The sequence below is a fragment of the Elephantulus edwardii genome, unplaced genomic scaffold (genome assembly GCF_000299155.1).
Source record: "Elephantulus edwardii isolate Elephantulus edwardi_28Jun2011 unplaced genomic scaffold, EleEdw1.0 scaffold00148, whole genome shotgun sequence".
Taxonomy (NCBI): Eukaryota; Metazoa; Chordata; class Mammalia; order Macroscelidea; family Macroscelididae; genus Elephantulus; species Elephantulus edwardii.
In genome coordinates, this window is record NW_006399898.1 from 4494403 (window position 1) to 4518980 (window position 24578).

Below are 24578 nucleotides of genomic sequence, written 5' to 3' on the forward strand. Positions count from 1 at the left end.
GTATCTCAGGAGTGTCGGGCTGGTTGTTCCTTTTTACGATTTTCTGTTTTGTTCCCATGTCTCGATCCAGCACCTCCTCCCACGGTTGATTTCTGAGCAGTCGGCAGTGGGAGCTGGGTCCCGTCTAGTTCTTCAGTGCTCAGAATCCTTTGGACTAACTGCATTCCTGGGTCTTTGATTTTCTTCCTTCTTCTTTGCCCCGAATGGGGAGAGACCATCCTTGGCTGGCCACTCGTGAACTTAAGACCTCAGTTGCCAAAGAGCATTGTCTCTGTGGACTGCCGAGCCAGCTGACATCGAGGTGCCCACCAGGCTGTTGTCAGAGTCTGCACACCTCACCTGGCACTTCCAGCCACTGTACAAACTCGCTTAACCCATAGCGACAAAGGGAAGGGCGGGGACATGCCCCCAGCCATGCCCCTGGCTGTGGTAAAGCTGAGACCAGGGCTGTGGCCACTGCCTTTGCCAGCCTTCACAACGGTGGCCATCCTGTCCTCTCCTCAGGGGTCCGCAGGGAGATCTGTCATGGTGATTTAAGGAGCCTTGCCTAGCAGTCCCAGCTCGCAGTTCCCATCAGCGGGAAGGCTCGACTCCAAGATGATCATAAAGGAATACCGGATCCCTCTGCCGATGACCGTGGAGGAGTACCGCATTGCCCAGCTGTACATGATCCAGGTGAGCCCTCGCCCCCGTGGCCGCCCCTTCAGGGGTCTGGTGCAGGGCCCCATGGGAGAGGGAGGGGTGTGTGTGTGTGTGTGTGTGTGTGTGTGTGTGTGTGTGTGTGTGTGAGTGAGTCACTGTCTGCACTACCTCGTGTGACCGGCAGATGGTGTTGTCTGATGCATGCAGGTTGGCGGAGGCACACGGGAGCCTGGTGACAGGTTGAGAATGGACCCAGTCCTGGGATGAGGCTGGTCTAGTCTCTAGTCAGCCAAGGACACGGGACCCAGCTTCTGTTGGCCCGAGTGTAGCCATACTTCTCCTTGGGGCTCCTGGCTGGATCCTTGCTCTCTGGAGACTCTCTCTGCTTAGCTGCCTGCCCTGTGTCCAGCCGGGCAGCTCCCTTCCTCTGAGGGGAGGGGCCCAGCCCCCACACTGATTAAGGTCCTGGCCCCAGCCCCCTGGAGCATTTCATGTGTCTGCGGCCTCCCTGCCTCCCATGGGCTGCTTCCAAGTGGTCTCTTTTTTTTTTTTTAATTTTTTATTTTGTGTGCGTGTACTGTCAAATCAGATCTGACTGGTACAGGAGGATATTGCGCCTCCTTCTCCGGCAGAGCATCTGGTGGACTCGAACCGTGTTCCTCTGGGATTGCAGTGCTGCTTCTTGCCACTAGGCCACCAGAGCTCCCCTTCAAGTGGTCTCTTGGTGCCACTGCCAAGCATCCCACCCTGTCAGTGCACAGGAGGACCCCTGCCCTGCATGCCCTCACCTGCTGTCTCCACCATGACCTCTCTCAGCCCACTCAGAGGCCTCAGCACAGCTTCCGTGGCCCTGAAAGAGGCTGGAGGTCGGAGCGGGTTTCCCCGGTGGGAGGCCTGGCCCTGAAGTGGTGGGCAGGCAGTATGCAGCCTCTCTGGGATGCTCTGCTCGGAGCAGTGTCGTAGGCACTGTTCACTCAGGTTCCTCTTGAACAAGTTACCCCTTAATTATTCCTAGAGAGGCGGCAGGAGAGACAGGAACTGCTGCAGGCCTGAAATTAGCACAGCCTCTGGTAGCGCGCTGCTCTGCCGCACTGCTGGGTGGCCAGGCTGCTTGCCCCCAGTCAGCGCCCCCCAGTGAGGCACCCTTTCAGGGCCCCCAGTCAGCGCCCCCCAGTGAGGCACCCCTGTCAGGGCCCCCAGTCAGCGCCCCCCAGTGAGGTACCCCTGTCAGGGCCCCCAGTCAGCGCCCCCCAGTGAGGCAGGCACCCCTGTCCTGGCACCCCAGTCACCTCCCCCGCTCTGCCAGTCAGCTCCACAGAGCACCAGGGTGAGGAGTCCCGGACTCTGAAGATAGCCCTTCAGAGTTGGCAGTTCCGACCCCACGCGCTTCCCGGGAGAATGGATCAGCCACACAGGGCGGATCTGCCCTGTGCTGCAGGGTCACCAGGAGGCAGTGTTGGCTTGATGGTGGTGCTCTGGGGTCTGGGCTTCAGTGATGTTGACTCCAGAGAAATGCCCGCTGCTTCCAGGTCCTCTTGGGAGCATTTTACTGCCCACGTCTGTGCTCCCAGTGACCCTGCAGCCTCCTGTGAACCCCCTGAGTCAGTCTCCTTAGACAGCCACTACCTAGCCACCTTCACTGGACCCTCAGGACCCCAGCTCCCCAGCCCCACTCTCGCTGAGTGTCAGGGTCAGCCCCCCGCCCTGCTCTGGGAGCACCAGCACCTTAGCTTTGCTGCCCCTTCAGTGAGCCGACCAGGGGAAAGGCCGGACTGTGCGGCCATGCGTGTCCAGCCTGGAAGCAGTGCCGTCTGCGTGGGGCCGGGGGCCCTTGGGCTGGGTGTCGTTCTCACATAGAAACCCAGGTCACTACAGCGTGTCCACTCACCTGTCACCCACCTCACAGACCAGCCCGCTGGCCCTGCCATCTCCAGGCCGCTGCTGACTGCAGCCCTGCCGCCTGGTCTGTGCAGGTCCTGCACCCCTGCGACTGATTCCCTGCTGCTGTCTGCTCTGAGTCTCTGACCCTATGGACATTGGCTCAGACGTGCAAGTGAAGAGACAGCAGACAAGTGATTGGGCCTCTCCATGCCCACTATCTGTCACTATCTGTCACATAAGCCCGCACCTCATAGAGCTTGGGCCGAGTCTGGCTCTTAAAGGCCAGTTTCTTAGTTCACACATGGGAAGACTGAGGTAGGAAGAGCTGGAGGCAGAATTCAGATCCCCTGGCACCCTCACTGGCCCTGGAGAACTAAAGAAACCCTCTGTTTCCAAACAGGGTGCTTGCAGGGCCAGGGACTAGAATTCAGCCCTGGTGGAGGTGGGCGTGATCCCCCCACCTGCCACTGTGCTAAGGGACAGAGCCAACTGGCAAGTGCTTGGTGCTCACGGGCCCCCAGGGACACGTGTCTGCAGCCTGTCCCCTGAGTGTATAGGTAGTGGGATTCCCACAGAGCCAGGCCTGCTCCTCCACGTCCTGACAAGGGCATTCCCCTGCCTGGGCTGGCATGGCTGGGCACAGCCCTCTGTGTACCTGTCGCCCACTCTGTGAGGTGCCATCCGGGACTGAGTGAGCCCTGATGGTAGTGCCCAGCGCCGCGCCTGTCACCACGTGTCCATGTGTTTGTGAATCCTTTACAGGGTATGTACATGTGGTGGGTGGGCAAGTGTGTACACAGGTGTGTTGTGGGTGGGTGTGGGGGTGTACATGCATGGGTGCATGGTGTTTAGGGGTGCACATGTGTGAGGGGGCATACACAGCCCCTGCAGCTTGGGAAGCTGACCGAGGTGGCCTTGGCGATGCCATCATGTCACCGTGGAAACGGGCTGGGCCTCAAACACACCGTTTGCTTCAGGAGCAGGACCTGAGTGTTGGAGACTGGGCAGGGTGATGGGGCAGAGCAGCTGTGAGGTGACCCAGGCGTCCTGCTTCATAATGCCTCTAGGCCCCCTCACTGGCTACATGTGACCTGAGTTACTGAGCCTGAGAGGCTGATGTGGTCTTGTCGTGTGATGACATCAGTCACAGACCGGGGGCTCACCTCTGGAGCATGCAGTTCAGCCACCGCAGTCCTGCTTGCTCAGAGCTGTAGAGCCATCACCACGGTCAGGTTTAGATTTCCTTCATCACCCAGGAAGAAGGCGCTGCGGGGAGAAGGCCTGGGCCGGGGGTTCAGACCCAGCTTGTGGTTCTGGAGCCCTGAGGTCCGGGCTGCCTGTGAGCTCCTATACGAGAATGGGGCCTGAAGAGCAGCACAGGGCCCATCCTGATGTCCTCTGGGGCCCTGAGATCCGGGCCCCCCCCCCGCCCTCCTCTGAACAGAGCCTGTCCCTGATGCCTTCTGGGGTTCTAAGATCGGGGGTGCCATACGAGAATGGGGTCCTGAAAAGCAGCAGAGGGCCCATCCCTGCGTACCCTCTGGAGCCCATGGCCTTTTGTCTCCACAGAAGAAGAGCCGCAACGAGACGTTTGGGGAAGGCAGTGGCGTGGAGATCCTGGAGAACCGGCCCTACTCGGATGGGCCTGGTGGCTCCGGGCAGTACACGCACAAGGTGTACCATGTGGGCATGCACATCCCGGGCTGGTTCCGCTCCATCCTGCCCAAGGCGGCCCTGCGGGTGGTAGAGGAGTCCTGGAATGCCTACCCCTACACCCGGACCAGGTGGGCCATGCCCCCAGCTCACCCCTAAACCTCGACCACCTAGTCCTTAGCCGGGACCCCCAGCACATCCCTAAACCTGGACCATCTAGTCCCTAGCCAGGACCTCAATACATCCCTGCATCTGGACCAGCTAGCCCTTAGCTGGGACCCCAGCACACCCCTAAACCTGGACCACCTAGTCCTTAGCCAGGACCTCAATACATCCCTGCATCTGGACCACCTAATCCTTAGCAGGGACCCCCCCAGCACACCCCTACATTTGGACCAGGTGATCCTAGACAGAGACCCCCAGCATATCCCTATATCCAGACCAGGTAAGCTACCCTGCTCTAAATGTGGGGTCCCAGTTACACTCCTACGTTCAAATCAGGGAGACTGTGGAGTCCAGGACTGGGCCCCAGGTGTGCCTCCATTCTGGGTGGACACCCTACAGAGCCAGGCCTGGGATTCAGACTCACTTCAGTCTCTCCCAGAGGATAGGCTAGGGCAGGCAGCCTGCAGGCGGATGTCCTTCCAGCCCATCCCCCAGCCTGGACTTGACTGTGACAGTGAAGGCCTGGGCTGGGAGCTGATGACAGACAAGTCTCAGGTCCCCTCCTCCCTTCCCACCAAGACCAGACCCCCACTCTCCCGAGTTTGCCCTGGTTGGCTGTTCTGGGGGTCTTAGTGGGTCCTGCACTTGCTTCTTTCCTTTCAGGTTCACATGCCCTTTTGTGGAGAAATTCTCCATCGACATCGAGACCTTTTATAAAACCGATGCTGGAGAAAACTCCAATGTGTTCAGCCTGTCTCCTGTGGAAAAGAGCCAGCTGATGATCGGTAAGTTCCCCGGGTGGCCGGGAGCCCCGGCAGGGCGTGTCCCGGCCCACACTCTGGTGCGGAGACCCCTCGCCTCTGCCCTCTGCCCGGACTGGGGCTAGGTCAGTCGTGGGCGCCGGGAGGCACAGGCTGGGAATCTGCACCCCGTTTTTCTGACATACAAACTGAGGCATAGTGTCTTCCCTTCAAAGTATGAGCATGGCCATGGTTTAGGGAGCCCGCTCCCAGGGGCCGTGACAGGCCTGCATGAGAACATGGGGGGATTGTGGCCTCTGCAGGGTCACCTCATCCCCTTTGTGGGTGGATCCCGCTCCACGCCCCACCAGCCGTTGTTTGCCTGTTGGAAGACTCTCTACCTGATTCTTGTTTCCCAAGAGAAGCCAGAGACCAGAGTCCGTGTGGGAAATGTCTCAATTCTTAAATGCTGGCAACTAATGGTTTTATCATGTGTCCTGGCCACACGGGGCACATGTGGGGGTCAAATGTAGCTCCGCAGCCCCCAGTGTGCAGCCCCCCGTGCACATGAGCCCTCAGTGGCTCCATTGGCGAAGGACCACGTGTTGGGGGATGCACAGCTGAGAATGTGGGGGATTTTGAGTGGAGAGGCATGGGGAGTCAATTAGACAGGAAGGCCGGGAGCGATGCCAGGCCAGGGGGCGGCCACTGTCTCCGTGTCCCCACAGACTTCATCGACATTGTCAAGGACTCAGTGCCTCCCAGTGAGTACAAGACAGAAGAGGACCCCAAGCTGTTCCAGTCCACCAAGACCCAGCGGGGCCCCCTGTCTGACAACTGGATCGAGGAGTACAAGAAGCACGTGTTCCCCATCATGTGCGCCTACAAGCTGTGCAAGGTGGAGTTCCGCTACTGGGGCATGCAGTCCAAGATCGAGAGGTTCATCCACGACACTGGTGAGCCCCGCTGGCCCCGCCCCCGAGACTCACCCCAGTTCTTGTCTGCACTTGGCTCACAGCGCCCTCGCCCCAGGGTCCCTGGGTATAACTGCTGAGCGCCTGACTAGCTGCAACCTCTTACGGCATCTTGGAGCAAAGGGCTGGTCTTCGCTCCCGCCAGGTCTCAGCTGTGGAAACCCTGGGGGACAGTTCCACTCTGCTCCCATGGGGTCATCCTGGGTGATCATTGACTGGGCCATCGCCACAGCCATCCCACCTCCCCCACTCCCACCTCCCCAAGACAGGACAGGCAGCCAGGGCTGTGGGCAAGTAAAGCTTTGAACAGCAAAACAAATAATGTGCTGTGTAGTCTTACCCCAGTGTGATCAAGCTCACTGTGAAGGCCAGTGACGGAAAGGATAGGCAGGCCGATGTGGACTAGAAACTGAGTAGTGTGCAGACCCACCCACTAAGTGGGTCACTCAAAATGTTTGGTTTCCCAGCCCGTAAAAACATCATGCTGACTCTGTCCTGTAGTCTGTTAAATGTGCAGTAGCGGAAGGAAAGCCTTTGACACACTGTTGTTGTTGCTGTGTGCCCTCGGGTCATGCCCACCACTGACTCTCCAGCCAGTTTTCAGAGACAGTAAATCCCCCGGGAGGAGACTGCCCACCCTTCTCCTACGGAGCAGCTGGTGTGAGAGTGGCCAGTAAGTGACAGAGCGGACACTGGCGTGCGCTGTTTGAAAACTGGTGCCGGTAAACTTGCTCAGAGCAGGGCTGCCTTAAGCCTCCAGGGTGGGAACCGTTCACGTCTGTGCAGCGCAGAGTGTGGAGCTGCTGCTGTTGTTGCTGTCATGTGCTGTTGGCTAGGAACCAACCCGGCGCTGACCCTCCAGCGGCTTCTCAGAGGCAGTAAATCTCTGGGAGAGGGCCCATCTTTCTCCAGGAAAAGGAAGTGTGCCCATATATTGTTGAGGAAGAGAGATGTGGGCTTGGTCGGTGCTGCTCTAACAGAGATCAGAAAGTTATTCTCCTGCCATGTGCGAGCTGACGAGCCCTCAGTCGGGTGCCAGTACCAGAAGACCGTCTTCCCCCCACGTGGACCAAAGTCCATGGTTCCTTGTGACGTTCCTTGGCCATTTCCAGGTGTCCCACAGACACTGTCGGTTCTCTCCTGAGGTCCCCCATGCTCAGCTTGCTTTCCCTACCATTTAACTAGCACCTGTGAGATGAAAGGCATCATGGGCTACATCCCAGGGGGCTCCCCTGACACTCATCAGGCCTGCCTTGGGATTAGGGGGTGCTGCATTGACCTCCAAATCCATTCACAAGGACTGTGTTTTAGAGCCTGGGAATCATGGCGCTGCTTCCACAGTGTAATCACATGGGGGGGTGGGGGGACACAGTTCAGTCCATGACACTATAAAACTGCAGAGAAAAACAGCAAACCCCAGATTCAAGATGGACCCCTGGTGGGCGGGGAGGAAGGCCTGGAGGGAGGGGTACGTATGTGCAGGTCACCCTGTGTTCGCTCCTAGCTGACTGATGTGGATGTGGAGTTACGTTTTTAAAAAACCAGCATTAGTGAGGCTTAATTTTAAACGTCGTCTATTCAGTGTGTGCACCGATCCCTGAAACCCAGTGCTAGAACATTATTCACCTGGACGGTTCCTTTGTTCTGTCTGCGGTCGCCTCCGCCCCCACCCCAAGCAACCACTAATCAGCTTTCTGTCTCTGTAGTTATTTCTCTTATTCTATATACCTGAAGTATTTTGTTTTATATGCACAATGTATTTTCTTGGAAGTAGTTTGGGTTTTTTGGTGCTTTGTTGTTGTTTTTTTCTGAAAAAGTAAGGCCAATTTGGTTTGACCGTGCTGTTCAATGGATGTTAGGGGTAGTCACTGGACACAGAGATGAGAGAGACTCTCAGGAAGTCCTGTGCCAGCTTCCCCTACGGACAGGAAACTCACTGGCCCCAAAACACAGTGTGTCATTCCCCCAGGGGGGCCCTTGATATAGTTATGGAATCACTGTGGGCTGAGGCTGGGCAGACCCTCAGAGACCATGTAGGCCAATCCCCCCCGTACAGAAGGGGAAACTGAGGCACAGATGGGCATTGTTTGCCGGAGGCTGCTCTGCCAGTGTGGTCAGAACTAGCTGCTGATGTTGTGGGCTGACCCAGCCCAACCCAGGCTGGGGGCTCTGGGCCAGCTCGGGCCTGACTCCTCTCTCTGTCTCTTACCCCTCTCCGTCTCTGCCCGTGAGTGCGTCTCTGCCTGTCTCCTTTCCCATCTCTCCGTTCCTGTCTCTCTCCTCCCCTTCCCCTCCTGTGTCTCTCCCTCCCTCCGCCCACCCTCCTCCCCGCTCCATGCCCGTGGGCACCAGGCCTGCGGAGGGTGATGGTGCGGGCCCACAGGCAGGCCTGGTGCTGGCAGGATGAGTGGTTTGGGCTAAGCATGGACAACATCCGGGAGCTGGAGAAGGAGGCTCAGCTCGTGCTGTCCCGGAAGATGGCCCACTTCAGTGAGGATGAGGAGGCCACAGAGCTCGCCAAGGATGCCAATGCCCAGGACCAGATCTCCGGGGAGCCCACTGAGCCCAGCAGCAGCAATGGGGAGACCCTGGCTGGACGGGGCCTCAAGAAGCAGTGGTCCACGTCTTCCAAGTCGTCCAGGTCATCCAAGCGAGGAGGTGAGCCCATGGTGGCATTCCAGACCCCGTGCCCTTAATGATGCTGGTGGTGGACCCCAAGGCAGAAGTGGGGAGGGCCTGGGGGTATCCTGTGCCCTGCTTTCCAGGTATTGGGCTCCTGGGGAGGGCACCTCCCCATCCATTCTCCCCATGGGGGGCAGCCCATGCCCAGCCCAACTGCCCCAATGCTGAGACCAGGCACACGCTCTTGACACCTCCCAGTGCTAACCTGTGGGGCCAGAACTTTCCTCCCTGTCCAAGTTCGCCCTCTGTCCTCAGAGGACTTGCCTCTCGCCTGTACAGCTGAGAGTGAGACAGGCAGGGCCCCCACCAGGTCTGGGGCGAGGTGGGGAGGGTGTCTCTGCCCCTGAGACGGGGACAGGATCAGGGGCCTGGTGGGCATCAGGGTTGGGACAGGCCTTGCTCGGGCCAGGGCTGAGAGTCTTGAGCTTCTGAGAACAGGGCAAGCAGGGTGACACATGTAAAGTGAGAGTCCCTCCTGCAAACCCAGCTACGTCCAGTGAGATATTTGAAGTGTCTGCCTTTTATCTGGTGAATTCCCCCAGTCCTGAGCCCTGGTCATGCTGCTGGCCTGTCCTCTAAGGGAGCCTTGCTCAGGGTCAGATGCAGGAGTAAACCACAGGCCACGCCTGACAGCCCTCTCAGCTGACTTCGTGTCCCCTCTGTGGGGGGACATGGTCGCATGTGACCGTCGGGCTGGACGGGGCCGTCACCCGGAGAGGATCCTTGCCCCAGAGTCTTCGTGGTCCCTGTCCCAGCCACCTTTCGCGGGGTAGTCGCCTTCCGCCGGAGGCCTGCTCCCCTGCACCCCTGGGCTCTGGAAGAGCGGTTGCTCCTTGGCGGCCAGTGGGCTGTGTGGTTAGTGTGGGCTTTGCCTTCCAGCGAGTCCTTCTCGCCACAGCATCTCGGAGTGGAGGATGCAGAGCATTGCCAGAGACTCTGACGAGAGCTCCGACGATGAGTTCTTCGATGCCCATGGTACGCCCTTTCTCCACAGATTGCCGTGGGCAGCGAGCGGGGTCGGCTCGGGGCTCCCAGAAGGATTTGGATAGGGGTGTTGATTGAGGTGGGAGTTTGCTGCACAAAGTTCTGGGTGTATGGCAGTGGTACAGGGCATGAGGCGAGGCCCAGAGCCCTGGTCCCTTGAATCTGGAGTCTCCAGTTTACCCTGAGGGGTCACCAGATGTGCAGAGCACCCAGACGGTAGAAACCAAAACCTCCAAGCCCATCATAAACCAGAGCCTTGTCCCAGTGTGTGAGCTTGCTTTCATAAACTTTGCAAAGGTATAGCTTGGCGTAGTTTGATGTCTTTTTTTCATACGAATTCCATCAGTTTTTCCTTGATTACCTCCATGTGATGTAGAGCCGCAGCAGAGGGCTTGGATGAGGCAGGGCTGAGTACAGGGGGAGGCTCGCCCGGAGTGACGTGGTCTGTCCGCTCGCCATGTGTGACCATCATCTAACTCGGTCATCTAACGACAGCAATGGAGACAGTTTAGAAAGTAGAAATAAACCTTGTTGGGGGTTTTTTCTTATTTTATAAAGATCAAATACAGTACATAAAAAGCCCACTGGCTCTGTACTGGGGTGGCCTCAGCAAGTAAACGGGGTCCAGGAGCAGGGAGATACCTCCTGCCACGGAAGCAAGCCTGGACTCACATGAGGCCCCCAGGATAGAGTAGCCCCCCCGGCCTCCCCACTGCCGAGCCTCTGCCCCCCGAGCCGGCAAGAGCCCATGTCTGCTGTGAAGGGAGAAGCCTGGAAAGTCAGTGTCCAGGCTGAAATCAGGGTCCATGGCTTGTCCTGGAGCCCAGGCCCTGAGGGGAGCTCTGTCCACAGCTGGGTGCTGGACCAGCCCTGCAGTGAGCCCTGCCAGACAGCCCTTCTGGCCAGGCCTGGACATTTCCCCCGACATGCACACAGTGGGGACAGATGGGGTGCAGTGGGCATCACCCATGGCCAGACTCTGGGAGCTGGCCCCAGCTGGAGCCCGGTCTGTCGTCTCACTCGCAGTTACGACAAGGGCCTCTGCCTGTGCTCCTCACTCACTGGAACCTTGTCGACACTTGGGAACCTCGGCAGGAGGCCCTGGCGGAGTGAGGGTGGGTGTGCAGGACCACTGCTAAGAGAGAGCTGAGGGGTAAACCAGCACAGCGCAGACTGGGGGCCTGGCTGGCCCTGGGGGATCTTGGAGCGCAGGGGCTTCCACACTGCTCGCCCCCTCCCCTCCCTATAACCCACTCTCCCTGCGCCCCTTCTGCAGAGGACTTGTCAGACTCAGAGGACATATTCCCCAAGGACATCAGCAAGTGGAACTCCAATGACCTCATGGACAAGATTGAAAGCCCAGAGCCAGAGGACACGCCAGGTACTGCACGGGGCGGGATGAGGTGGGATGCAGGGCACGCCAGAGCCCCGGGATGCCAGAGGGCAGAGCAGGGCAGGGGTGGAGTGAGGGGGGTGCAGGGAACACTAGAGCCCTGGGTTGCCACCAGGATGGACCTGGGGGGAGCAGGGCACTGCAGAGGGCAGAGCAGGGGTGGGGTGAGGGGGTGCAGGGCACTGCAGAGGGCAGAGCAGGGCAGGGGTGGGGTGGGGGGTGCAGGGCACACTAGAGCCCTGGGATGCGCAGGGTGGGACTGAGTAGGCGTATGGGCTGCAGGGCACACTAGAACCAGAGCATGCACAGCTCCTGCCACAGGTGAGGGTGGGGCGGGATAGGGGTGCAGGACAGCGCTCTCATCCCCGTCTGGACCTGGGCTGCAGCCCAGCACGGCCCTGAGGAAGGGCTGGATTGGATCAGGGCTGTGTCCCCACTCCGCTCAGTCGGCTCTCATTGCAGACGGAGTGTACCAGCAGAGCACTCGGGGGTTCAGGGTCGCCTCCAGTGTGGAACAGCTGAACATCATCGAGGTGGGTTCCTGGGGGCCAGAGCCCTGCACAGCCCAGCTCTGTGCTCCTTCCTGTGGTTGGGGAGCTGTCGGGGAGGAGACATGGACAGCAGAGGTGGAAACCCCGACAGTCTCCCTATTGTGGGAAAGGAAAACTGGCAACTTGTGTATTTCAGACCAAAAGCAGGAGCGCCGTCTCATCCACGGTGTTTAGGAAGGATAAAAGAATGGAAGGGGGGGAGACCTCAGCGGACGTGACGGCCACAGGCCGCTGGTGGCCCTGCGGGTGGGCTCTAAGTGGCCAACAAAGCCACGTTGTGACTGCCACGTCCACTGGGGGTCTTCTGCGGACCTTGTGCCTCGTCCCCCGGGTTGATCAGAGCTGTTCACACCAGGGCCAGAACCTGGGCTGACCCATGGAGAGGACACCCTGGGGCTGGACTCTTGGGGTGCTGGGCTGGGCTGGGGGAGGGGCATCTGCACCACTGTCCTCACCTCCTGGGGCTCTCCTTGGAAGGCAGTGGGCTTTTCTAGAAGAGCCGATGCGTCCTGGCGGCTACACAGACAGAATGAGCACGCCACCCCCAGTGCAGTCGGCTCTGACCCCCTCCGGGGGGACCTGCATCCTGATGGCTGCTTTGACACCCACTCCACCTGGGGGGCGCCATCCAGAGGCAGGCCCCTTGGCCTGCAGGAACCCCAGACAGGACAGTCCTGCCGGGAAAGCTCCCCTGGCCTCTGCTGGGGCAGCTCTGGGGGGACGGTGATCCAGAGTACAAGCTCCTCACTCCCTAGAGCAGCCCCCAGTGACCTTTGGGGGTGCAGAGGCTCAGGTGCTCAGGCTGTGGGGCGGTGCGGGCTCGAGGTGTCCCCAGCAGGGTCTCTGAAGAGGCCCAGGCCTGGAGGGGACTACCTGCAGTCCCCGTCCTCCCCTGCAGGGCCCCTGCCCATCTTGGTGACCCCCTGCCATGGACTTGGACCCTGGCGGATACATTTGTCCCGAGGCCTGTCTCTTAACCAGCCCCTGGGCAGCCTCGGCATTGGCCGGGGGAGGCAGCCAACCCAGCCCCACCCTGGGCCTCTGCCGGTTTTCCACACGAACCCCTTTCACTCTTCCCCGCCTATGCTCAGCACCTCCCAGGAAGGCTGTCCCGCCGTGCAGCCTGCCCCGAGCCTCTTACCCCTCCTGGCCTCCATGCTGACCTCTGAGGCTGCTGCATCCTGCCTCCCACCTCCTGGGCCAGTTCAGGGCTGCTGCCCCCATGTGCCCTCCAGATGGCCTCAGCCGTGGGTGATTCTTGGACAGGGTCTCCCAGGAAGCTCCCTCTGCCACCCGCCCCAGGCCTCCCAGCCTGACCCAGCGGCGACCCCTTCAGGCCCTGTTCTCACACACCAGGAGCTTGGGGACGGGGTCACACCTTAGCTGGGCAAGCTTGACCCCAGGTGGCTGTGGCCTTGATGCTCATGTGACGTCAAAGTCCCTTGGGCCCTCTAGGGCATCAGCTCCTGGTCTCTAAAAGGGACAAGCCTGTGCCCGCTGTGAGGTGTCCATGCCCGAGGCAGGCTGCCGCAGAGGCAGGCCGAGGTCCGTTCTCTGTTAGTGAGGGAGGGAGGACAGCTCTGACAGGGGCCCTTCCCAGGGTCTTAGGGAGACTTGTCCTGTCCGTGGCCTTGAGGGCAGTCCGGAAGAGACTCCTGTAGTTTGGGTGTTGGGAGACCCTGCATACATGGGGAGGAAGAGCTGAGACCTGCAAGCAGAGGCAGGGCCCCCTGCGGAGGGTTCTTCAGGTGACCACAGCCATGCTTCTGTCCCCTCAGAGTGCAGACCAGGAGCCATGTGAGTCCTGAGGGCAGCCCTGGGTCCTCCGTGCTTTGCAGGGGCAGGCTCCTCCTTGTCCTCTGGGCCCTTCGTCCAGTTGAGAGACCTGGGGAGGGGGAGGGACAGGACCACCCTAACCCCCGCTGCTCCTCGGGCTGACGCTGGTTCTGGGGTGTCTCATAGTTGGTAACTGACGCAGGGCTTCTCGGCAGAGCCATGAAGACCAGGTGACAGGGCAGCCCCATCCTCAGGGCCCTCACGGGATGCTCCCCTGCACCCCTGCAGGATGAAGTCAGCCAGCCGCTGGCCGTGCCCCCCTCCAAGGTGCATGTGCTGCTACTCGTGCTGCACGGGGGTACCATCCTGGACACGGGCGCAGGGGACCCCAGCTCCAAGCAGGGTGACACCAACACCCTGGCCACGGTGTTCGACACGGTCATGCGCGTGCACTACCCCAGTGCCCTGGGCCATCTGGCCATCCGCCTGGTGCCCTGCCCACCCATCTGCTCCGACGCCTTTGCCCTGGTCTCCAAGTGAGTGTCCTGCGGCCGGAGGGGAGGTGCCTGCCTCGGACCTGCCCCCAGAAGTCCAGGCAGCGCGTACAGTGCCGGGGAAGCTTCAGGGGCGCCGGGTGGCTCCTCTGCCTCAGTTTTCATGTCTGTAATTTGGGAGGATTTGAACCTCGCAGTGGCTCAGCAGAGCCCTGGTTATGCCATCAGTAAAGTACTAGGTGCCAACCGGAAGGCTGGCAGTTCAAGCCTGCCAGTCAGTCGGTGGGAGCAAGATGTGCCAGGGCGCTTCAGGGAACGACCTCCCTGCCACGGACAGTTCTGCTCTGTCCTGAGGTCACGGTCGCCCGAAGTCAGCTTGTCAGCAGCGCGCTGGCTTTGGTTTGGGGCTCACCTGGTAGGAGCCCTGGTGGTTCTGTAGTTAAGCGGGGGCTGTGAATCTAAAGATGAGTGGTTGAGCCCATCTGCCGCTGCTTCTCTGGAGAACGGCGGGGCGAGCTGCTTCTGTACGACTTCCAGCCCGAGGAAGCCGTGGGCCGGGGTGCCCTGTCCTGCATGGGGTGGGAGTCAGCATGGACGTGGGGACAGCAGGCTTGATTGGCTCACCAGGCCGATGGGTCACAGCACGATGTGCTTGGTGACCCTCAGCTGTCCTAGGCGATCAGTGGGCTTGTCACCCGCTTGGGCAGGGACTGCTTCCCCTGACCCATAGCCCAGGCCCCCTGGGTCAAGGCTGCAGTGCCTGCGGTCAGTGGCTGTGGGCATCAGCGTGACCAGCGGCCCCTGCCCACCTGCTGCCAGGCTCTTCAGCAGGGCTGGTGCTGCCTGCCCTCACCTGTCTGCTTCCCCTCAGCCTCAGCCCCTACAGCCACGATGAGGGCTGTCTGTCCAGCAGCCAGGACCACATCCCGCTGGCCGCGCTGCCCCTGCTGGCCACCTCCTCGCCCCAGTATCAGGAGGCGGTTGCCACAGTAATCCAGCGGGCCAACCTCGTCTACGGGGACTTCATCAGGTCACAGGAGGGCGTGACCTTCAGTGGGCAGGTGAGTGAGAGCTGGGCTGGCCCGAGGTGGAGGGCGACCTCCTCGAGCAGCGAGCACTCAGGGTCACGTCCCCCTCGCAGGTCTGCCTGATCGGGGACTGCGTCGGGGGCATCCTCGCCTTCGACGCCCTGTGCCACAGCAGCCAGGCGGTGTCCGAGAGCCGGAGCAGCAGCCGCCGGGGCAGTGTGGTGAGCGTGCAGGTGCGGCCTCGCGTGGCGCTCGTGGGGGCCCGGCTTCCCCAGGTCCAGTACTGCCTGCAGGGGGCGGCCCGGCGCATGCCTGTCCCCGCGGTGTGGGGAGGACAGCGGTGCTGACTGAGCTGGGCTCCACTCACGGTCACCAGCACTGCCTGGTTCTGAGGTCCTGCCCGGGAAGGGAGCGGGGACAAGGAGTCCACCGGCCTCATTGGGGGGCCGAGATGTGAGACCGCTCCTCAAGAAGCTGTAGAATCCTCCCGCTGTGCACTGTGGGTCAGCAGGGGCCGAGGCCCACCTTGTGGGTGTGGGAGGCTCTGGGAGATACGCTCGCCTCTGGCCTTCCTGTGACGGGGGCCCTCGTTGCCACTGTGTAGGACGGGGTGGCACGTGGTGAAGGTGGATCAGGGTGGCAAGTTCAGCTGGCATGAGCCTTTAGGACATGGCCGTGGCTGGGTCTGGAACAGTGCTGCGCCCTGTGAGGGCTAGGAGAGCATTACCTGGTTGCTGATGAAGGCCCATGCTGGCACTCACCCCCAGTCATATGGGCTCTTCTAGGACAGTGACCTGCTGTCCCCGGGCATTCTGGTGAACGCGGCGCACTGCTCTGGCAGTGGCAGTGGCAGCGGAGGCTCTGCCCTGGAGGGCACACGGCACCTGAGCCGCAGCAACGTGGACATCCCCCGCAGCAATGGCGGGGACGAGCCCAAGAGGCAGCTGCCTCGAAAAAGGAGTGACTCATCCACCTATGAGCTGGACACCATCCAGCAGCACCAGGCCTTCCTGTCCAGGTGTGTGGGGCAGGTCATCACCTGGTGCAGAGGGGTCCCAGGGGAGGGTGCAGAGGGGCCCCAGGGAGGGCAGCAGCGCCAGACCTTCCTGTCCAGGTGTGTGGGGCAGGTCATCACCCGGTGCAGAGGGGTCCCAGGGAAGGGTGCAGAGGGGCCCCAGGGAGGGCAGCAGCGCCAGACCTTCCTGTCCAGGTGTGTGGGGCAGGTCGTTGCACAGTGCAGAGGGGACCTGGCGGCGGGCAGCAGCACCGGGCCTACCTGTCCAGGTGTGTGGGGCAGGTCGTGGCCTGGTGCAGAGGAGAGCCCTAGGACGGGGCAGCCCACAAGGCCTATCTGTCCAGGTGGTGGGGTGGGCTGTGTAGGGAGCCTGGAAGAAGGGGTAGCTTGAAACTAAGGCCAGGACCAGCTCTTCCAACCCTACCCAGGCCCTGTCACTGTGGCACAAACCCTCACGTCCCTGCCAGGCATGTGGGAGCACTGTCTAGTCTTGGTCCTGGGACACCCAGCTTAGACCTATGGTCCTTCAGGAGGTGGCTTGCAGGGTCAGGTGGGCAAGAGTGGATGGTGTCTGAGGGTGGGCTGGTCTGGAGATGCAGAGCCCACACTGACCAGGCACCACCGTCCTAAGGGGGTGGGTGGACAGCACAGGGACCAGCCTCGCCAGACTTGTGGAGCCCTGAGGGCTGTAACCCGGGAAGCATCCAGGGGAGGGCTGCCCAGAGGTCACAGCTGTGACTGTGTGGCCTGCCCCTGCGCCTGCAGCCTCCATGCCAGTGTGCTGAGGACAGAGCCCGGTGCCCGCCGTGCCAGCAGCGCAGCCCTACTGGAAGGGGCAGGGGCCCTGGGCAGGTTCGACTTTGAGATCGCTGACCTCTTCCTGTTCGGGTGCCCGCTGGGGCTGGTCCTGGCCCTGAGGAAGACCGTCATCCCCGCCCTGGACGGTGAGCACGTAGCCTCTGACCCCCTGGAGCTTGATGCTCTTCCCTGGTCCCCAGTCGGGAGGTCAGTCACACCCCAGCCTCATTGTCTCCCAGCTCTCAAGGCAGAGGCTCATTCCACAAGTGAAGAAGCTGAGGGCCAGAGAGGGGAGGGCCAGAGCAGCCACCACCCGCAGGGCCTCTCCTATGTGCCGGTCAGTGCTGCTCCCAGGACCTTCTCCCATCACTCACCAGAAAGCAGACCAGGGCCCTGCCACCACAGTGATGAGGGGCACATGTGGGAGGTGGCGCAGGCCCCGGTCCAGACCCCACGACAAGCACTGTCACTGACTTTCTGGTTTCCCAGTGGGGGTGATGTTGTGAAGTAGTGCATTGCATGTTGGTCTACTAACTGAAAGGTCAGTGGTTCAAGTCTCCCCGCCCTCCATGGGATAAAGACATGCAGCCCTGGACAGATGGCGCATTGCCATGGGTTGGGACCATCTGGATGGCCGTGGGCGTGGCCTCTGGTAGTCTGTTGAGCGTCCAGTTGTTGTTATAAAGCCATCGAGTCATCTGTGATTCATAGCGATTGGAAGCTCTCCCAGTCTTGTGCCATCCTCAGTCTCTGGTAACGCTCAAGCCGTTGCTGCAGTCACCGTGTCTGTCCATCGTGACGGCCTTCGTCCTTCTCGGACCCTCCACCTGTCCCACAGTGAGGTCTCCTTCCAAGGACTGGCCCCTCTTGACCGCACACGCAAAGGCTGTGAGACGGGACTTCATCATGCCCACCTCTAAGGGCTTGTTCGTTCTTTGGCAGCCCGTGGGATATCCGGCACTCTCCTCCAACACCCAGCTCAGACGTCCGTTTTCCTTCTGTCATCCTTACTCGTTGTCCACTTTTCAGATGCATAGGTGATGGTGGTTTTGTGCCAAGTGTGACTCATAGCGACCCTTTGAACAGCAGATCTGAACCCTGTGCTTTCCTGTGCCATCCTCATCACCTGACATACGTGACCCCATTGCTGCAGTCGCTGTGACAGTCCATCTCATGGAGGACCTTCCTGTCTTTCACCACCCTCCACCTTTCCAACCACGATGTCCCTTCCAAAAAACAGCCCCTTCTAACAATATGACCAGAGTGTGTGACATGAAGCTTCACCATCCATGTCTTTAAGGAGCACTCTGTACCCTCTCCAAGACATATTTGTTTGTGCTTTTGGCAGTCCATAGGATATTCCTTCTCTTCTCCAGCACCACACTCAAAGGCTTTGATGATTCGTCTGTCATCCTTAAACACTGTCCAGCTCTCAGATGCATAGCAAGTGGTTGAGAAGACCATGACTTGAATCAGTTGCACCTTAGTCTTCAAACTGACATCATTGCTCCTCTGTACTTTGAAGAGTTCCTTTATAGCCGACTTTCCAAAAGCAATGTATCTTCTGATTTTTTACTACCAGCACCAAAGGTATTGATTGTGGATCCAAGTAATGTGAAATTGTTGACAATTTCAGTCTTTTCTCCATCTGTCATGATGTTGCCTGTCAGTCCGTTGGTGAGGATTTCTGTTTTCTTGACATTCGATGTAAACAATATTGAAGACTGTAGTAGTGTCTGGTCTTCTGCAGTTAGCATCCCGAGACCTTCATTTTCACCAAACGAGGTCATGTTATCTATCTAACTCAGGTTTTTTAAAAGTTTTCCTCCTATCCTGATGCCACCTTTTTCTTCGTGGAGTCCAGCTTCTCAAATGATTTGCTCAGCATACAGATGTAATAGGTAGAGAGAAAGGATACAGCCCTGACACGCACTTTATTTTAAACCATGCTGTGTTCCCTTGCTCTGTCGAGACAACAGCTTCTTGGTCTAGGTATTGATGTTCTAGGATCCCCATTTTTCTCTGTTAACCTTCATTTGTTATGATCCACACTGTCAAATGCCTTTGCAGGGTCAATAAAGCGGAAATAATCATTCTTACGGTATTCTCTGTAGTCTACCAAGGTCCATCTGACATCAGTAATAATGTCCCTGGTGCCATGGCCTCTTCTAAACCGAGCTTGAACTTCCAGTGGTTCTCTGTCAGTGTACTATTTATTGTAGCCATTTAGGGATGATCTTCAGCAATATTTTGCTTGTATTGTGATATTAATGGTATTGTTTTGAGAATTCCCACATTCTGTTGCATCCCCTTTCTTGGGAATAGGAACAAACACGGATCTCTTCCGGTTAGTTGGTCAAATAGCAGTCCTCCAGATTTCCTGGAACCACCTTATGAGCAAATTCCGAACCGCATCTGTTAGTAAGAACATGTCTGTGGTATCCCATGAGTTCCTGGAGCCTTATTTTTCGCTTGAACAACAGCAGTCACTTCTCCCCAGCTCCTGGTCACCCAGATGCAGTGGGGCCACTCGGGTCAAAGTGGACGCCCTGAACACAAAAGCCAAAAGGGACAGTAGCCCAAACTGATGCCAAGCTGACAAGCTGGACCCAGTCCGAGGTGCCTCAGTGCCCACCCCACCTGGCCTGCCCTGCCGGGAGCAGAGTGGCTTGAGGCTCTGCACTGTCCCCTCCAGTGTTCCAGCTGCGCCCCGCCTGCCAGCAACTTTACAACCTGTTCCACCCCGCTGACCCGTCCGCCTCCCGCCTCGAGCCACTGCTGGAGCGCCGCTTCCATGCGCTGCCGCCTTTCAGCATCCCGCGCTACCAGCGCTACCCGCTGGGGGACGGCTGCTCCACGCTGCTGGGTGAGTGAGCGGGGCTGTGCACCCCACGGGGAGAGGGGCCAGGAGGCCACGAGAGCCGCCCCGCGGCCCAGCCACCCGGAAGCACACACGTGTGTGTGTGTGCGCACATGTATGTGGCGTGTGTGCCCATGTCTGCGTGTGCCCCACCCACACAAGTATCTGTTCTTGTCCTGTTCTCTCCACCCCTGTCTGTTTCCAGTCGAGAGCGTGCAGAGACACCCCGAGCTGGTCCTGGAGGGCGGCCCCCTGGCCCCCCTTCCGCCCGGGGACGGCTTCTTGGAGACCAGCATCCCTGTGCCCACGCCCACCTGGCAGGACGGCCCCCGCCAGAGCCCGGGCTGTGCTGAGTGTGTGTACCCTCCCGAGGGGGTGGTGTTGCTTCTGGGGCTGACGCTGTGCTCAGGAACCCCTCAAACCCCGTGCAAATTGAGAGGCCTGGGAGTGAGGAGCAGGCCTCTTGGGGCCACCTCCAAGTCAGACCCCAAGGGAGGCCCAGCCAGGGTGTGAGCGTGCCTCAGGACAGGGCCTTCATGAGAGTGGGAGAGCTGGCTGAGGCCACTCTGGTCCCAGAGAAGAGCCTGTATGTCCTGCCACGTCCTGCCCTCGGACCCCAGTGCCCTGGACTGAGCCGCAGCCCTTGCCCTAGTCCACCTTCCGGGAGGGCTCCCTGTGGGAGGAAGGCCAGGGCCGTGCCTGCCTGAGCCTTAGCGTGGGAATCCCAAGTGCTAATGCCCCAGATAGCGTCCACTGCTGTGGGGCTCCGGTCCCCGAGGCCCCACAGAACTAGATCAGGAGCTCGCTAGCTGTGTGCAGGGATATGTGTGGCTGGTGGGGGACCTCACCACCCGCCACCCTGCTGCTCTCTCTGTCCGTCTGTCTGTCTCTACCTGCCTCTGTTGTTCCCAGCCTGGGCCCTGCCCTCCCTGCACTCATACCACATTTGCTGTCAGCCGTGCTCAGACGCCCCTGCTCGCACCCACTCACCCTGGGCCACCTCCCCTTCCCCTGCTTAGCTATCTGGAGCCTCTCACACTGTCATCTCTGATCCCTGCCCCCACAGCGGACGCCCTCCAGAGCCACACTTCTGTCTTCCAAGAGCCCGCTGCCCCCTCCTCGCCCAGCACAGCGCCCCCCAGCCGTGGTTTCCGCCGAGCCAGCGAGATCAGCATCGCCAGCCAGGTGTCCGGTGTGGTGGAGAGCTACGCAGCGTCCAGCATCGCCCAGAGTGAGTGACCAGCACCCAGGCCCACGCACGTCAAGGAGGGGCTTACGCACCTGAGCAGGCAGCTCCACCCTGCAGCGGCGGGGGCACTGGGCCAGCCTGGAGGCATCTGTGACTGACACAACCAGGGCTGGTTGCACGTAGCGGGTGGAGAGCCCAGGGTGCTAGTAAACATCCTTCAGTACTCGGGATGGCCCCCAGCAGAGAACGGTCAGCAGTGTCAAGGGTGAGGGATCCCACCTTTCTGTGTGGGTCCTGAAGAGACAGAGCTGAGGAGAAGTGGTCAGTGAGGTAGCCTGGCTCAGACACTGGGAGCCACTGGCCAGCCCAGAGTGGTCGAGATTGCTCAAGGCTTGGGTCACACAGCCACCAAGGACAGAAGAGCTCTGTGTGTGGGCAGTCAAGCCCAGGTCTAGTGGCAGTTAGAGCAGAGAGACATGGCTGGGGACACCAGAGAGCCTAGGTCTCCTCACCATGGCCGCTTCTGCAGCCCAAGAGGCCTCCCTTAGTGCTGGCTGGCAGCCCACCTGCTGGGATCCCCATACAAAGAGGGGCCAGCTTCGGGGTGCCCATCCGTCCTTCCTGCCCCACTGGCAGACAGTGCTGGGCTGACGGCCAGGACCTCCCATGAGAAAGCCGGGGCCCAGCCGTGGGCCAGCAGCAGGTGCCCCTCCACAGCTGGCTGTCCCTTGTTCTTGCTCCTTAGAGGCCCCAGCGGCGCTCTGCCACACCCCCAGCGTCAGGCGCCTGTCCCTGCTCGCCTTGCCCCCCCAGCCCCCCACAAGCCCCAGCCCCCATCCTCAGGCTGGGCAGCCGAGCCCCAGCCTGGAGCAGGTCTCCTGCCTTCCAGACTTGGACATCAGAGAAGGTACCGGGTGCGCTGTCGCAGCCCGCGGCTGTCCTCTCACCTGGGTCACTCACTTCTCCAAGCACGTGTCACTACTCCGTGGACCCCCCCTCCCCGCACCTCACCAGGGAGCTGGGGGTTTGGGCTAGGGACTCACCCAGATGGACCGGCTGTCACCTGGGGTCACTACTTCCCCAAGCACGTGTCACTGCTCTGTGGACCCCCTGCACCTCACTAGGGAGCTGCGGGGCTTGGGCTGGGGGCTCACCCAGGAGGAAGGGCCGTCACCTGGGGTCACTACTTCCCCAAGCACGTGTCACTGCTCTGTGGACCCCCTGCACCGCACCAGGGAGCTGCGGGGCTTGGGCTGGGGGCTCACCCAGGAGGAAGGGCCATGGGAACTGGTGCTGGAGCACGGCTGGGGGAGGTGCGCACGTGGCCAGGAGAACCTTCTGGGCCCAGCCTGCTCCCTGGACACAAGAGCCTTGGGCTGTCCAGCTCAGCCGGCGGAGACCTAGCTGCTGGGAGAACCTGACCTCAGGAGCCAAAACCCCTTACATCTTAAGGCTTGGGGACCCACTGGGGAATGAGACCCAGCCCCGGGCCTCCTCCAAGCCTCCCAGCCTTGAGACAGCACTGGTCCCCTTGCCCTCTGACCTTGGTGCTATCCCACCCCCACCGGGCCCTCTGTTGCCAGCCTGGGAGGAGAGGACTCGATTCGGCTGCAGGCTTGTCCCTCCTGCCCTGGAGGGGTGGATGGACGGGTGAGCCACCCCACCCTACACTCACGGACCCTCCTTCACAGTCGCAGCCAAGTGGTGGGGCCAGAAGCGGATCGACTACGCGCTGTACTGCCCAGACGCCCTGACAGCCTTCCCTACCGTGGCCCTGCCCCACCTGTTCCACGCCAGCTACTGGGAGTCCACAGACGTGGTCTCCTTCCTGCTCAGACAGGTGAGGGGCGCACCGGGAGGCCAGCACAGGGGGGCCCCTGCGGGCAGGCCTGGCCACAGCCGTCCGTCTTGTCCCTACCCAGGTCATGCGGCATGACACCTCCAGTGTCTTGGAGCTGGATGGCAAGGAGGTGTCCGTGTTCACCCCCTCCAAGCCACGTGAGAAGTGGCAGCGCAAGAGGACCCACGTGAAGCTACGGGTGAGGGCCCCGGGTGGAGGGCCAGGGCCAGCGTGTGGGGAGCACGAGTGCCCATTTGACAGGAGAACCGAGATTCAGAGCAGCATGCCAGGCTGCTGATGGGGCACAGGTCTGCGGGGCTGGCCTTTACACCCCGGGCAGTACCGCACGCTCCTTCCCAGATTCCCTGGCCAGCTTGGCAGAGCAGGACTGAGGGTCCCCTAGGCTCCCTGCCCCCGCCCCAACCTTGATCCCTCCCCCAGAATGTGACAGCCAATCACCGGATCAACGACGCTGTGGCCAACGAGGATGGCCCACAAGTGGTGACAGGCCGGTTCATGTACGGGCCCCTGGACATGGTCACCTTGACAGGGGAGAAGGTGAGGGGGGAACAGAGCGCAGCCGACAGGCACGGGGCAGCTGGGGCGCAGGGTCGGGGCAGCCAGAGGCCTGTGTACCTGTTGACTGTGGCCTGGTTGCAGGTGGATGTGCACATCATGACGCAGCCGCCCTCAGGGGAGTGGCTGTACCTGGACACCCTGGTGACTAACAGCAGTGGCCGTGTCTCCTACACCCTCCCTGAGACCCATCGCCTGGGTGTGGGCGTCTACCCCATCAAGATGGTGGTCAGGTACACGAAGGCAGGCCGAACCCAGGGCGGGAGCAGGAGGGCCCGTGGCCAGTCGTCCTGACAGACCCCCTCCTGCAGGGGGGACCACACGTTCGCTGACAGCTACATCAGTGTGCTGCCCAAGGGCACGGAGTTTGTGGTCTTCAGCATTGATGGTTCATTTGCGGCCAGTGTGTCCATTATGGGCAGTGACCCCAAGGTGCGGGCCGGGGCTGTGGACGTGGTGCGGTGAGTAGGTCCTGGGGCTGGAGGGCAGGGTTACTGAGGACCAGGCTCAGTGCCCGGAAGCAGCGGGGACCACAGGCTTGAGGGGCTGGCAGTACCAGGCTGCGTGGCCACGGCCGGTGAGGGAGTCTGGGCTTCCATCAGAGGACCTGCTAGGGCAGCTGTTCGGGGTGGGGGTGAGGGGTGAGCGGGCTGAAGCACCCCCACTCAGGACAGTGTGAGCCGAAGGCAGGCTGCTACCCTCTCACCGTTGGCCACTGTCACGTCTCTGCCGTTCTGAGTGCAGTCAGAGCCGTGCCAGTCAGTAGCCTGGGGGGCATCAGGAGGGGAAAAGGTCAGCTGGGAGAGCCGTGGCCCACTCGCAGGCACTGGCAGGACCTGGGCTACCTCATCATCTATGTCACGGGCCGGCCAGACATGCAGAAGCAGCGGGTGGTGGCCTGGCTGGCCCAGCACAACTTCCCCCACGGTGTGGTGTCCTTCTGTGACGGCCTGGTGCACGACCCGCTGCGGCACAAGGCCAATTTCCTGAAGCTGCTCATCTCCGAGGTGGGTCCTGGATGTGATCCAGGTGGGATGGGGTGGGCGGGGCTGGGATCCCGGAGGCGGCACCAACCACGTGGAGGTGGGCGGGACTATGGCCTGACCGGCCTCCCCCTTCCTCCGCCCTGCGCCGGGGTCCCCTGGCCCACAGCTGCACCTGCGCGTACATGCGGCCTACGGCTCCACCAAGGACGTAGCGGTCTACAGCGCCATCAGCCTGTCCCCCATGCAGATCTACATAGTGGGGCGCCCCACCAAGAAGCTGCAGCACCAGTGCCAGGTGGAGGCAGGCAGGCGGGGGGACGGCAGGAGGGGAGGTGGGGGGCAGACAGGCGG

General features: G+C 60.7%; 1 protein-coding gene across 1 annotated transcript in view; it reads left to right on the forward strand.

Annotated features, from left to right (window-relative positions):
- The first annotated feature begins 597 nt into the window (after window positions 1-597).
- The window catches only part of PITPNM2 (phosphatidylinositol transfer protein, membrane-associated 2), a 24704-nt gene continuing 723 nt past the window's right edge, over window positions 598-24578 (forward strand). Inside the window, exons 1-23 of the mRNA XM_006894636.1 lie at window positions 598-675; window positions 4093-4307; window positions 5005-5126; window positions 5810-6037; window positions 8408-8713; window positions 9617-9712; window positions 10998-11102; window positions 11577-11647; window positions 13730-13977; window positions 14807-14996; window positions 15077-15196; window positions 15749-15981; window positions 16744-16922; window positions 19472-19642; window positions 20703-20867; window positions 21571-21732; window positions 22517-22665; window positions 22748-22864; window positions 23107-23223; window positions 23326-23474; window positions 23553-23702; window positions 24065-24248; window positions 24394-24522. Coding sequence (XP_006894698.1) covers window positions 598-675; window positions 4093-4307; window positions 5005-5126; window positions 5810-6037; window positions 8408-8713; window positions 9617-9712; window positions 10998-11102; window positions 11577-11647; window positions 13730-13977; window positions 14807-14996; window positions 15077-15196; window positions 15749-15981; window positions 16744-16922; window positions 19472-19642; window positions 20703-20867; window positions 21571-21732; window positions 22517-22665; window positions 22748-22864; window positions 23107-23223; window positions 23326-23474; window positions 23553-23702; window positions 24065-24248; window positions 24394-24522 — 3684 coding nt within the window. The remainder of the gene's footprint in view (window positions 676-4092; window positions 4308-5004; window positions 5127-5809; window positions 6038-8407; window positions 8714-9616; window positions 9713-10997; window positions 11103-11576; window positions 11648-13729; window positions 13978-14806; window positions 14997-15076; window positions 15197-15748; window positions 15982-16743; window positions 16923-19471; window positions 19643-20702; window positions 20868-21570; window positions 21733-22516; window positions 22666-22747; window positions 22865-23106; window positions 23224-23325; window positions 23475-23552; window positions 23703-24064; window positions 24249-24393; window positions 24523-24578) is intronic.